Source organism: Arvicanthis niloticus, chromosome 22 (genome assembly GCF_011762505.2).
Source record: "Arvicanthis niloticus isolate mArvNil1 chromosome 22, mArvNil1.pat.X, whole genome shotgun sequence".
Lineage (NCBI taxonomy): Eukaryota > Metazoa > Chordata > Mammalia > Rodentia > Muridae > Arvicanthis > Arvicanthis niloticus.
Window position 1 is genome coordinate 29,177,904 of NC_133429.1, and position 15,328 is coordinate 29,193,231.

The 15,328-nt window shown below is 35.9% G+C and overlaps 1 protein-coding gene across 28 annotated transcripts in view; it reads left to right on the plus strand.

Moving 5' to 3' along the window:
• Positions 1–15,328, plus strand: part of Ppfia2 (PPFI scaffold protein A2) — a 436,080-nt gene that overhangs the window by 264,541 nt on the left and 156,211 nt on the right. For 26 of the 28 annotated variants that reach the window (XM_076920120.1, XM_076920126.1, XM_076920131.1 and 23 more), the window contains 2 exons: positions 4,763–4,927; positions 9,147–9,221. In XM_076920120.1, the coding sequence (XP_076776235.1) occupies positions 4,763–4,927; positions 9,147–9,221 (240 nt within the window). The remainder of the gene's footprint in view (positions 1–4,762; positions 4,928–9,146; positions 9,222–15,328) is intronic. The other 2 variants (XM_076920134.1, XM_076920148.1) reach the window with 1 other exon arrangement.

The window sequence follows — 15,328 nt, forward strand, 5'->3', positions numbered from 1 at the left end:
TTACAGTTCACTCATTATTCTCCGTCCTGGTCTGCCCTCTGACTGTTCCTCATCTCATACCTCCTTCCCAGTCTCCAAGAGGATGTCCCCACACTCTACCTGCACCCCCACCCAACCAGACCTTCTAATCCCTGGGGCCTCAAGTCTCTTGAGGGTTAGTTGCATCTTCTCTCCCTGAGGCCAGACCAGGCAGTTCTGTGCTGTATATGTGTTGCAGTATGCATGATTTCTGGTTCTTGAAACCACTTTCTTTCTGATCCTTTTCTTTGTGTGGTGCTTCTGCATCTACATCTTGGCTTGTTTCCTTCCCATCCTTCTGTATTCCCCATCTTCCTCTCTCCCTGACACTCTTGTTTGCTTTTCTCTCACTTCTTCTCTCTTGTACCTTTGCTTTCAGCTTTCCCAGGAAAACCTTTTGCAGGACCTTTTCTCTCTCTGGCTTCTGAAGCCTTACAACCTCTTCTCTGACTCACCTTCCTCATGATAGTGATAGCGCTGTCACCATCTGGCATGTCCTGGTTTTTACCCTTGACCTTTGCAGCAAGGACAAGAGCTGCTGACTTCATCTGTTAACTCAGAGGTATCCTCCTCCCATTCCTCTTCCACCCTCTCATGGTCAAAATCATCCTTACTAACGTTTTACTTGTTATTATTGGCATTCTGAGATCCTTAGTCAGAGGGCCAGGTTCAAACTTACCAGAGTTACTACTAATGTTTTAAATTAGTGTGGTCTACTCATTTAGAGCTCCAGATTCTAGATCTACTTTGGCTGAGATAACTGTCATTTTGGGAACTGCGGTAGACACATTTTGGGGGGAAGAACGGAGTCTGGGCTAAGCATCTTTGCTATAATTGTGATAGGTTTGTATCTTTATGCTAAGGGTGACTCTGTTATTATGTCTTCCTTTTGTGACATGTTCCTTTTTTAAAAAATACACTTCTGCTTCCCTCAAAATATCAGACATCTTGAGTTCTCTTGCATTTTAATAGCTTTGATTTTTTTTCATGCTAATGTTTTTAGAAGGCAGTATGTAAACCCATCAAATAGTGCAGATGAGTCCCATGGATCTCACAAACTATGCATAGCAATCTTGGGTACTAAAAACATTGTGCTCCAGGAGCATAGATGCCAGCTAGATGTAGTGAAAGCATATATACTCAGATCAAACATTTTATCCCACTATTTCTAGTGATCTCTATTGGCTTCTTTTCACACACATTCATAGGATGCTGAGATTACAAAATAGAAAGATCTCATGTATTACAGAAGAAAGAAATAAACAACAACAAAATAAACTAGGAAGGTTTATCTTCTTAATGTTGGGTCTATGACGGGCTTTTGAGAGTAGAGCATGCTAAGCAGAGACTTTGTTAGTAAGACATCCTTATTCAGTGAAATTTTTACAACTTCACTAAAATGAATGGGATTGGCTTCATCAGAGAGGCAGGAGGCACAGGGATATGTGGCTGACACATTTGAAACTACTCAAATGTCTCTTTGCTAATTTCTACTTCATTTTTTAGTATTTTTGAAGTATTTCCACAGAAGATACCTGTTCTGCATAAGAATTTGTGACGTGCTATAATTTAGTAACCTCTCTTATGCTTTCACTTAAGATGTGTAAGGATTCTGACTTTTGCTTTGGCCAAATGAGAAGACATTACGGACTTAAGCTAAAGCACAAATGGCTTATATAAAATATTTTATATAAGCCATTTTATATAAGCCAAATGGCTAGATTATATTTTAAATGTAAGAGTTTGGGGCAATAACCTGATGGATGAAAGGATTTAAATGTGAGTTCCAGTTAATAAGCTTGTCTTAGGGTTTTACTACTGTGAACAGACACCATGACCAAAGCATTTCTTACAAAGAACAACATTTTACTGGGACTGGCTTACAGGTATGGAGGTTCAGTCCATTATCATCAAGGAGCGAGCATGGCATCATCCAGGCAGACATGGGGCTGGAGGAGCTGAGAGTTCCACCTCTTGTTCCAAAGGCAAAGTAAAGAAAACTGTATTCCAGGGAGCCAGGATGAGAGTCTTAAAGCCATGCCCACAATGACACACTTGCTCCCACAAGGCCACACCCACATCAAGAAGGCCACATCTCCCAATAGTCCAATTCCCTGGGCCAAGCATATTCAAACCACCACAATGCTGTCTTTGGACTGAGTCAAGAGAAGATAATGAATCCTGAATCCACATGTCATCAGTGGATGTAATGGCATGTGAAGGAATTCTGGAGGTTGCCAGAACACAGAAAAATAACTATGCAGAGGGGAATGAAAAATGGAGGGAATGCCAGGAGTGTGGGATTGAAATAACAAGTTCCCTTTGTTAGAGGATGTGAAAGTTAATTTACTTTTTGAGGTTGAGCATATAAATAGGCAAGCTAGAAATGTCATCTATGGCTTGGGACATAGAACTACAATTATAGAAGAGTTACACTTTACTGATAATGGCAGAGTCTATAACGAAACCATTGGGTGTAAGTCAGTGAAATTAGATAGAGTAGAAATATAGATTGTTAGAATACATAAAATTTAGAAATTTACAGAGTAAAATATTAGAAAAATCATCTAAATAAATAATAAATTTTGAAGGTGGGTTGGTGTCCCTGTCCCTCCAATTGGGGTCCTCTCTGATGACTAGAAGTGGTCTCTTCAGGTTTTATATCATCACTGTTGAACATTTTGGGTAAGGTGACAAACATTGAGTCCCGGGAGCCTCCCTCATCCCAGGTCTTTTAAGAAATTCCCCTCACCACCAAGCTTCTTCTGTAGCTGTATATTTCCTTTCATTCTCTTGGTACTCTGGGCTTCCACCCTGCCTCCCCACCCCATACCCGATCCTGTCCTCCTTTTTCCCCTTCCCTTCTTTTCCTCTCCCCAGTCTCTCTGTCCCTCTGCATACCATGATTATTTTCTTCTCCTGAGCTCCCAGAGACTAAGCTACCAACTAAAGAGCATCCAACAGGAGGAGGAAACCCCAGGGGTCCTACCCTCTCAGAGGCAAAGGAGAGAAGGATGGGGGGAAATTCTTTGAAAGGGAGTATTGGGGGAGTAGATATTTGGAATATAAATAAATAAAATAAATAATAATAATAAATAAATAAATAAACAATAAAGACCATCAACAATTGTGGATGGAGTATTCATCAGAAGTCATAATGACCAGGAAGCTAACTTATCAAACACAGAATTGATAGGCCTCAGAACTGATAATTACAAGAAAATCGAACAGTCAGCCGAACCTAACAACTTAGTTGTTAATATGCTCTTAGTTGCAGGAAACAGAATTCGAGCACTTAGTTTTTGCAGGTAGTAAGAATGCTTAGCCTTTTTGGTAGAATTGCTAAGACAATTAATGTGGATACTCTGAGTTTTCAGAACTAAAGGCCAGAAACCCACTGCGAAGCCAATGAGGAAACTGACTGGTTCTCTGCTTCACGTCAGAACCAGGACTTCTTTGCATACCCATGGATCAAAATGGATGCTTGCATACATCCCTTCAGAAAGCCTTCTATCTTGACAGGATATATAATTAGAAAAAAAACTGTGTGGTTATTTAAAAAAAAAAAAAAAACAGGGCAGAAAATTGTAGTATTTTTATGTGTGTTCTATGTTGGGAAAATGGAATTTGCCATTTGAAGAACTTTCCTCAAGAAAACAGGGCGATGATGAGATTTAAGAGGGCTCTAAAAACAGCTGTCTGTGGTAGAATAATCTTTAATCATGTTGCATCTACTTAATCTGATATAAACTCATCCTATACCGGCAGGATGCCACATACAAACTGCAAATATTAATTGAATCTACATATCTCCATTTATACTTGGGGAAAAATGAATGGTAAGGTTTGTTTTTCCATGAAGATATGCTCATTGAAACGTGCATGCATATGCATATAGCCACATTGATTAGCCTAAGCCTTTAAAATTAATGCAATGCACCCACAGCCTGACCTTAACTTTGACAGTGCTGAGTGTACACACAGGGAAACTGACTTCACTTTTTATCCATTGTGTATTTTCTTCTGTTTGTATTGCTAGCTACCTAAAATACACAAAGCTTCAAAAGCCTGGTACCTAAATACATAAAAGACCCTTGCCCTTAGGGAGTTTACACTACATCAAGTAAATAGAACATACTATTTAAAAAAAAAAATTAAACATCCTGACATATTCTGACAGTAATTCTCAAGTGATTAATAAAATATACTAAAATTGTTATATACTTGTGCTTATTTAAGGGAGAAATGCTGTCTAATCACAGTTTTCCTGGTTCACACACACTCTTTTCAAGTCAAGTGATTTTCATTGATTGGGGGGGGTCAAATGATCTTTCCACAGGCATCACTTAAAACCATCAGGAAATACATGTGTTTACATTATGATCTATATAACATTGTCAAGATTCCAGTTATGAATTAGCAATGAAAATAATTTTATGATGGGGGGGGTCACCACAACGTGAGGAACTGTATTATAGGGTTGCAGCACTAGGAAGGTTGAAAAACCACTGTACTGGACGTACATATGACATTCAGTGATTTGTTACATGACTGAAGGCAATTTCACTCTAATGTGTTTTATAAACATTGAACTAACTAGTTGCGTGTCTTTTTGGTTCCTTGTTGTATTTCCTAAGGTTATCATGGGCGCTGTGAAAACCTGTCATAGTTTAAGCTAGATTTCACGTACATATGCTGGCCAGCTTTATTCATAGGATAACTGTGTTCTTTGTTGATCCAACAGCTGTTACTGGAACACTTGGAGTGCCTTGTGTCCCGACACGAAAGGTCACTAAGAATGACAGTGGTCAAGCGGCAAGCCCAGTCTCCCTCTGGAGTGTCCAGTGAAGTGGAGGTTCTCAAAGCACTGAAATCTTTGTTTGAGCACCACAAAGCCTTGGATGAAAAGGTATAGTAGAGATACAAGATTTCAGGCCAAACCGTGCTTTCATTATTAACTGAAAACCAGTTATTTTCACACAAAGGAACAAGTAACTTAGGTCAAAGGAACACTTTTGAGTTATGAAAAAAAAACTATTTAAAATTCAGTTACTATGGATTAACAGTATTCACGGGGCACGTTCTTTTGTTTATACCATTAAATGTATAACTTGTTAGAATTAGATCCTATTGCATTCTTAGATGCCACCTCCCCCCAGCCCCCCGGTTGAGAGGCATAATCTAGTATTTGTAAATTTGGAATCTAGTATAATGTAATTGTATTCAGTCTTTATCTCTGTCTCTAGCATCTCTTTATCTGTCTGTCTCTTACATTCATGTCCGTAGATTTTATAGATTCCAAAATAGCAGACCAGTAACTGGGAAATCACATGGGTTTAGAAGTGCAAAATGGGCACGCTTGAACCGTTAGACATCCGTATGTGAAGCCTTCTCCATGGCCTTGCTGCTGCTAATATCTTAATTTCAAAGACACATGTTGACAGGTTCTGCCTTTAACAACGTAAGATATTAGAGGGAAAACTCATTTTCAGTCTTTGCAAAAGTAGCTGTAAGCTTTTCTTAGCTGGTATTCAAATAAGTTCTGCTAACACATATAAGGCAATCTGGAAGTAACATCCTTTAGGGATTAGTTAAGGTTTATGACACAATTTCAATTCTCAAAGAAGTTCAAAGAAGTGTTTTTTTTTAAAAAAAAATTAAAAACTGTTAGGATTTAGTGTAGCAAGAACTGGGGCATTTCACTGTAAGATATATGACAAGCACTGTGCATAAAAATTCAAACTAGGGATTATTGTCAGTTTATATCTATCTAGGTTTTGAGTATGTAGAATTTTGTTCCATTTAATATTTATATATTTATACATTATTATCATCAGTCTCTCAGATAGTTCTTAGGAGAGGGATATGTGAAATGTCTGAACAAGGATAACATTAATTCTGTCTTCTAGATTATTAAGAAAAAATTGTATTCCATTTTTCATCTTGGTTATGAGAGGCAAAAACTCATGAAAATTTTGAAGAAAACAAAACTGCCCATCATAAAAATAGCGTTTTAAGTATAATATCAAATAATTGTATGTACTATTTGTAATGTATTTAGTCCTATTTATTTAGTTTCTATCGTATTTCTTTTTGTCACAATGAATAAAATAAAATTCTGCAAGAATTTATAGGACATTTGCTTTGTGTTAGAATCCTTGACAGATTTTTCACACAAAGTAAGACATTCTCTTTATGACTAAAGGTTTCAGAGTCCTAGACTTTCACACATCAGTAAGAGGCAGTTGCAAACACACATGAACAATGCCCCAAGGTGTCACAAAAGTAGCATCTGATTTTATTTGAATAGAAAAGAAGTTAAAAGTGAATCATATCTTACCAAAATATTAAAGAGCAAGAAAAAGCAGTTATTTTGAAGCTAGAGACAGTTACGCTAATATGCAGGACAGACACCTGCATGTATATGTATGTGTATGTATATGATGTATATGTGTATGTATATGATGTATATGTGTATGTGTATGATGTATATGTGTATATTAAAGTTTCAGTAATTTTTGATGAATACAAATTCTGATTGTCTGTCAACATGTATCTGCATGCAGTGTAAGTAAGGGAAACTTCATGATATCAGTGGTTGAATACTATGAAAAGAGACAGATTAGAAGTAAAAATAGCTGCCAACTACAAAGGTCTACTTCTTCTTTAGCCAAAAATTAAACAATTGTTATTTTCAACAATCTATCAAATCTACCTAAACATATAGAAACACATAATCCAACAAAAATCATGATTGCTAAAAACAATTATGATATTCTGCTGGTCTGATGGTGGTAGAGCAAAGAACTGAAACATTTGTGTTACATAATGATTTTTTTTCCTGTGATATAATAAAAGCCAACCAGATAGAGTAAAATGATCAAATTATTATTTTTGGGTAGGTTAAATATTTGTATTCCTTTCTTCTCCTTAGATAGTTTTGTAAATAAAGTTTACATTTTATTCATAAAAATATTGTCTAAGATGGAGGAGCAAAGTGAATAATCATTATTAATGCATTCTTTGAGAGTGGCAGCAAAAATTTGCATTCATAATATTATTTTAAACTATATTTAAAATTGTGTTTATTGTCATATAGAGATGGTTTTATATTCATTTATTTGTGGTTAAAATGTTCTTATTTGTCAATACATTAATTCATGGAGAGATATTTCATTATTCATATTTCTTGATCGACTTCATGACTTTTATGCCTTGATATGTTTTACTTCTGGGAAAAGAAATCAGTAGCTAAGACTTTCTAAGATTTTTAAGCAAGCAGAAATAGTTAAAAATTACTTTAATCTACAGTACTGCTTGCATTTAGGCCACCTTGATTCAACACTAATTTTAAAACATTCTAATGTATTAGCACTTCAGTTGAAATGTGGTACCTTAACACTCTGTGAGATTCTAAGTATGACCTAATCAATGTTGAACACAGGGAATTCATTGATTATTCTTAAACAACTCCAGGTTATTCTGATAAACCAGGGTAACCAGACCCCTTTATAAAGGCCCACATCTTACAGTCCTCCATATCAAATAAGCAAAGACTTCCATCTGGGCGTTGCTGAGTTGTTAATGAGAATTAAGGCTGTGCTGTTCTTAGGGATAATTTGATACTTATCTAAACACTGGAACATAACAATCATTATGATACAGCTAAAGAGATTCCGTGAGGAGGTTTTTTAATGATAAATGTTATTTTATTTTACACTAATGATATACCAGAATTAGAATGTAATACTAGACTTGGGCTAGCATTACATTTCAGCAGTTAAGTACACTCATTCCCCTAACTGAACTCACTAACATAATGTAACATTCAAATGAATGATTGACACCTTTAAAATTGGTATTTGGCCTTAAAGTTAAAGAAGCACTACTTGCTGATTTTCTTACGTAATTAATAATTAAGGTGATTACTCTAACTTTAAAATTTAATAAAACTCAAATGTCTTAAATATTTAGCTTATATTTCTACTTAAACCTTATTATGTAAAAAAAAAGTGCCAAATGAAAAAACACAGTTACATAACAAATTTAGTTTACAGGAATATAGCTATAGCATTAAAATTCATATTTATTGAAACATTTTTTAACATTTTTATAGAAAATATGTTAATTTATAATAAATCAAGGACATGTGATGAACTGTGTCTCAAATGTATAGTTTATTGGCTTCCTGGTCAAATTAAACTACAGTGGTCATTAAGAAAAATGACTTGATTTTTACCCAGGGTGGTTTGCCTTTGGTACATGTAGGATAGAGTTAATACATCAGTGTAAAAATATAATGATTTGTGCCTTTTTTTTTTTTTTTCATTTTGATTTGGTTTGACTTCTGCTCCTTTAGAGATAGGGTCTCACTAAGTAAACCAAGCTAGCCTATCACCTTCTATACACCTCAGTCTGACCTTTGACCCAAAACCTTCCACCTAACTCTTCCAAGGGTTGGCAGTATACTGGTGTGTATCCTTTCAACCTTGGAAGTTGTTAGAAAGCATACATCAGAGAAGCAGTTCTCCCAAGTTTAATTACATAGGAAACAATTTTAAGACATCACTGCTTTAAAACTAAACTATTTAGTCTCTAAAATGCAGTGCCTTTCCCCCTGGTATCTGGATACAAAGGGAGAATTCTAAAAGCCATTAACACTTTGGAGCCTCTCAAAATATTTCAGTCAGTTTTCAGTTTCCAAGAACAAATCACCTTTGAAGTAAGGCACTCCAGGACAAAATAAAATTCACTTATTTTTAAGATTGATTTCGCCTATTTTCTTATTTAATCACTGATAATTTGCAATATTCTGTTTATGCTTTTAGCTATGCCTCTACTTACTATGAATCAGAAATTGCAGCAAACCAAGTCAGTTTGCAACCCTGTCAGAAGATCTGTCCATTCACATGCAAAAGTCTTTGCTACAAGGATATTCCTTGAAACAATGATGCTTTTGAGATGACAATGTTTTCATGTTGTTCTTGCCAGGTTAAAAATCACTCAGGGATTTTAGGTTTACAAATGCTTAAGAATTTGACCTTTGGTTTCTGATGCTATGCTGGCTTCAGCACAATTTCCTATATTTGGAATGTACATTACTGCACATATTTTGATTTTTCTTCTAGGTAAGGGAGCGACTGAGGGTTTCTTTAGAAAGAGTCTCTGCACTGGAAGAGGAACTAGCTGCAGCTAATCAGGAGGTAACACACCACCCTCTCCTCCTTGGAGGCCCACTCTTACTAACATGCCGGCCCTTGTGTTACACGTTGCTTTCATTAAATCTGTCACTAAATCAATTATGTCCTGTCTGTGCTACTGAATGATGCCCATTTAAATGAGTTGCCAGAGGCCTGTTTGCTGATGTCTGGCTGTTCAGATCTGTCGCCAGAAGACCGAATAAAAGCCACCAAGGGCTAGTGAAGAAGAAATTTAGAAATATTGTCTTTGGAAGGAATTTGTGTCAAGTACCTCTTAAGAATTAAAAATGCTATAAATGAAGAAAATATCCCAGATGTACACATGTATTCACTTCCCCTCAGACTCTTAACGGTTTTCAGCCCCTCAAAAAGATGTGCCCATACCTAATGGCACCACTGAAATACCATCTTTGTATAAATCAAACAACCATTTCAAGGTTTGACTTTAAGATTCAAAGAGTGACACCCCATCAGGACCATACATGTTCAGGTCTAGTGCATGTTGTCACAGCCTCTGTGAGTTCATATGTACATTGTTCTTGCTGCATTAGAAGACTTGTTTCCCTGATGTGCTCCCAGAAGCTATTTCCCATAAATAGCTACTTGCAAATGAAAGAAATAGTTTTCTCCAATGGAGTCTCACTGTGTATACAAACCATGTTTAGGGACAAGATCCATGCCTAGCAGTAGATGCCTACACAAAATGAAAGTGTATTTTGGGAAGGTTTTTGTCTCATGAGGCTTTGTCTGGGATTTTGTTCATTTTTTCCTTACCCTATAGGCTTTTGGCTTATGTATCACAGTTTATGGCTTTATGTCTTTATAAAATGTTAGTGTTTGTGTCTCTTAAGTCTTTCTGTATTTCTTGTGTTTTTCCTTGCCTCTTTGGTTTCTGTATATTTCTTTGTTTTATATCATTCAAGCTTGGTTTTATTCAATTTTTTCTTTTTCTTGGTTAGATTACTGTTTTCTTTTTTTTCTTTTCTTTTCTTTTTTTAATGAGAAAAAGCAAGAAATAATGAAAGTTTGACTGGGTGGGAAGGTGATGAGGATCTGAGAAGAGCTGGAGGACGGACAACCATAACAAATATATTGCATGAAAAATCCACTTTTAGTTATAAAAAGGAAAAAGTAGGTATAAAGATTTTTCTTGTCAAGTTTTGTTTGTATTTTATTTTATTAGTAAGATTGAATAATTAGAATATATACGCACAATTAAAATGAATCTTTATTATAAAATAAAATAGTGACATCTATACTAATTTTATGGTTATTTACAAGTGCACTACCTACCCAGAAGTATACTAACAAAACAATGTGTCCAAACATTTTTTAAAATTATTTATTTGATGATGTTTTTATAGTAGTATAGAATATTTCCATATGTTTTTAAAAGATGGAGTAAATTCTGTTTATTACAAACTGCTATGTCTTGGTTCATTAAAATATCCTGGTTTTAACAAAGTCATTTGCTTATGCTTTTGTTCACTCCACAAGTAATAATTAAAACCTTGAAAATAATGGACTTTCTATAGAACAGTGGTCATGATCCTTTTGGGGAATGGTGAATGACACTTTCATAGAGATTACATATCAGGTATCCTGCAATCAGATATTTATATTACTGTTCATAGTATGAGCAAAATTACTTTTATGTAGATGCAACAAAAATAATTTTATGGTTGGCAGGTTGGTGAGTCACCCTCACAGAAACAAAACAAAACAAAACTATATTTAAAGGTGGTAACGTCAGGAGAAATGGCCAAGTGGCTAAAGCACTTGCCATGTAAGAATGAGGAGAATTATCTTAGTTTCTTTTTGGTTGTTGTGATAAAATTTCCATACAAAAGCAGTATAGGGGAGAAAGAGGGCTATTTTAGTTCACACTTCCAGGTTAATGTGGCAGAGTCAAGATAACTATAAGATAGTATAGGAAGCTAGCCACATTACATCCGTAAAGCAGACAGAGCAGACAGCAATCAATAAATGTATGCATGCTACCTGTCAGGTCACTTTCTCTCCATTTACACAGTTCAGATCCCTGTCAAAGGGATCATTCCCTCACCACACAAAGCAACCCTGGAGAGTCAGCCTACTGTTATGATCTCACTTTGGTTCTTGAGTTTCTGATGGTGATAATAACTCTTCAAGTAACAAGAAATTTATTCATTCCCTGAGATTAGAAATGGCAAGGCAGGGAGTAGAAATCTAGATGGGGGTGTATGTTGACGCTTCCATATGTAAATGTATTTATGAGTAAATACAAGCCGAGAATTTGTCCTATGTCATCTTATATAATTCAGTCAACAGTATTTTCTCTCTCTCTGTGTCTCTTGCTTGCTTTCACTAGTTTTCTCCCACCTTGGCTTCTTGTCGTCACACATTAGTTTCATATTCATCTTTGTAAAATATGTTGAAGACAATTTGCTTTTCTGTAGGTTTTATATATCGTTCTTTTCCAAAAGTGTCTAACTGGGGTGAAAGTTAAACAGAAATGCAACTTCTAATTGGATAATCAATTCAAACTGAAAGGACTGTAACCATGTCTAGGAGCGCCATTTTTAATTTTTCCAAAGACTTCATTTACTCTGGTATCTTCATTTATTTTATATGTTATTTCTTTAGTGTCTACATAGCATACTAACACAATAAAATACGTTGGTTTATTAAAAATAATATGGAGCCTTTATAAGTTCCAATCTGGTCAATGCTCCAAATACTTTGTTTTCTTATAAAAGATGAGTTTTTTTTCCCCAATATTTTGTAAGTGCAAGTTACAATAATAGATCATTTTAAGAAAAAGAAAATATTTTATAATTAGTGAAAGTTATTGGTTGGTCTCAGTCTCTGTGAGTATATGGACTTAGAGATTTTGAGTTGTTTTATGAATTCTTATTATTCTAATAGATAAAACATCTTATACTCATATGCCATTTTAATGATGACACTAATGTTAGATTATTACAATGAAGCCTTATTAATAGAAGCTGATATTTACTGATTTTTTACATCTCTGGCTTATTGGTGAATGCATTCACATCAACACAATAATCCTAACAATTATTTACAGTAGTTGCTTTAAGACGGGTCTCAAAACACTATTTCCCTTGAGGTATCACTCTTCTCCCCTTCTGTAAAAAGTCATTTTCAAACTGTCTTCAGTCTGCATTCAGGGGATTGCAGTCTACATATGTATGCGATGTTTCCCATATCCATTTGAACTTATTAATCCAGTCTATACTGAAATAAATATAGATCAGATCTTCATTGACTCTCACATGACAAGTCACAGAAAAATAGATTTCTTCCTTTCACATAGTATATCCTGATTATAGTTTTCCCTCCATCTTCTCCTCCGAGTCACTCATCACCTTCCCTCCCATCCAGATCTACTCCAGTTGACTCTCCTTAGAAAATATAGGATTCTAGGGAATACTACTAAAATAAATTAAAAGATAATAACATAAAACAAACAAATCAAATTTGGACAAAGCAAACAGATGGAAGAGAGTCTAAGAGAAGGCACAAGAATCAGAAAACCATTTTTTTTTCACAAGCTCAGCAATACAATTCAAACACTAAACTGGAAGACTTAATATATATACAAAGGACCTTGTGCAGACCCCTGCAGGTCCTGTGCTTACTGCCTTGGTATCTGTGAACTCATATGAGTGTTAGTTATATTGATTTACAGGCTCTTGATTCCTTGGTGTCCTCCATCTCCTCTGGATCTTATACTCTTTCTGACTCCTCTTTTGCAGGGTTTCATGAACCCTATGGGAAGGATTTGATAGAGACATCCCATTTAGAATTCAGTGTTCCAATGTTTCACTCTATACTTAATGTTTGGCTCTGGGCCTCTGTTCTCACCTGCCTGCTACAGAAGAAAACTTCTGTGATGATGGATGAGCAAAGCACTGTTTTAAAAGTATGGCAGAATGTCACTAGAATTCATTTTATTGCTACCTTGTTGTTCAACAGTGGTATTGGTTTTACCCTAGATCTCTGGGCAATCTGGTTAAGCATCCATGATCACTCAGGCAGTGTCAGCTGTGGGTTCCATCTCATCTTCTAACGAATCACCTATTGGATGATTAATAACACAAGCTTTCTGTCACCATTGCCCTAACATATCATGCATACAGTACACCATCACAGATAAAGGGTTTGGGACTTGCTTGCTATTTTCATTTTTCTTTTGTTAGTATGAAGAGTACCTTACTGTACCAAAGATGCTAGAACATAGGCTGAAGGCTGCATTTTTACACTATCTGCACTAATCTATGTTCAATTACTTGTGTTCCTGTTGTCTTTGGCAATGGTGCCTTGCTGTCAGTTTGTGCATAGTACCTCCACACCTTGGAAATAGCCTGAGGATTGTTAGGATCTTCTTGTGGGTCCATTTGACCAAGAACTCAATTAGGTGTAACAGTCTTGGTACTGGAAACTTTATTTGGTAACATGAGATGGCTGGTTAGTTGGGACTCTATCCCATTATGTGGCGATATTATTTAGATACAAATCTAAAAGGATGAAGTCAAAGTATCTTTATTTGCAGATGATATTATAGTATATGTAAATGACCCTATAAATTCCACAAGGTAATTCGTACAGCTGATAAATACTTTCAAGCCATGTGGCAGGGTACAAAATTAACTCACTAAAGTCAGAAATCTTCATATATACTAATGACACATAGACTCATAGAAGACATCAAGGTATCAATTAATTTCACAGTTGGCTAAAAAGTATGAAGTACCTAGGGGTACCTCTAAAACACCAAATGTATGATTAGTATGACAATAACTTTTAAGACACTGAAGAAAGAAATTAAAAAAGATTACAGTAGAGGAAAAATTCTCCCAGGCCTATGGATTGTTAGGATTAATATACGAATGTTGGTGAGCCTACCAAAAAGTATTCCACAGATACAAGGTAATCCTCACTGAAATTCCAACAGAAGTCTTCACGTTTCATTAAAAAAACAATTTTCAGTTTTATAAGAAAACAGAAATAGCGGCCTTATTTATAATGGCCAGAAGCTGAAATGAACCCAGATGTCTTTCAATAGACAAATAGATACAGAAAATGTGGTACATTTACACAGTGAAGTACTACTCAGCTATTAAAAACAATGAATTCATGAAATTCTTAGGCAAATGGATGGAACTTGAAAATATCATCCTGAGTGAAGAAATCCAATCACAAAAGAACACACTTGATATGCACTCACTGATAAGTGGATATAAACCCGAATGCTCAGAATACCCAAGATACAATTCACAGACCACATGAAGCTCAAGAAGAAAAGAGACAAAAGTGTGGGTGCTTCAGTCCTTCTTAGAAGGAGAAACAAAATACTCATGGGAGAAAATATAGAAACAAAGTGTGGAGCAGAGACTAAAGAAAGGCCATCCACAGACTTCTCCACATGGGGATCCATCCTATAAACTGTTACCAAACCAGGACACAATTGTGGATGCCAAGAAGTGCTTGTTGACAGGAGCAAGATATGGCTGTCTCCTGAGAGGCTCTTCCAGAGCCTGTCAAATACAGAGGCAAATGCTCACAGCCAACCATTAGACTGAGCATGAGGTCTCCAAAGGAGGAGTTAGAGAAAGTACTGAAGGAGCTGAAGGGGTTTGCAACTCCATAAGAACAACAGTATCAACCAACCAGACCAACAACAATGTACATATGGTGTACATATGGAGGGACCCATAGCTCCAGCCACATATGTAGCAGAGGATGGCCTTGTTGGGCATCAATGGGAGGAGAGGCCCTTGGGCCTGCAAAGGCTTAATGCCTCAGTGTAGGGGAATGCCAAGATGGAGACGTGAAGTGGGAGGGTGGATGCAAGAACACTCTCATATATGTAGGGGGGAGGGAGGATAGGAAAAAGGTTTCTTGGGAGAAACCGGGAAAGGGAATATCATTTGGAATGTAAATAAAATAAATAACATACCCAATGAAAAAGAAAACAAACAAACATAAATCAAAATAGCTAGAACAATCCTGAATAAATAAATAAAAGAACCTAGGAGCTTCTCCTTCCCCAATTTCTAAATGTACTCTGAGGGAAGAGTAACAAAAACAGCATGATATTGACA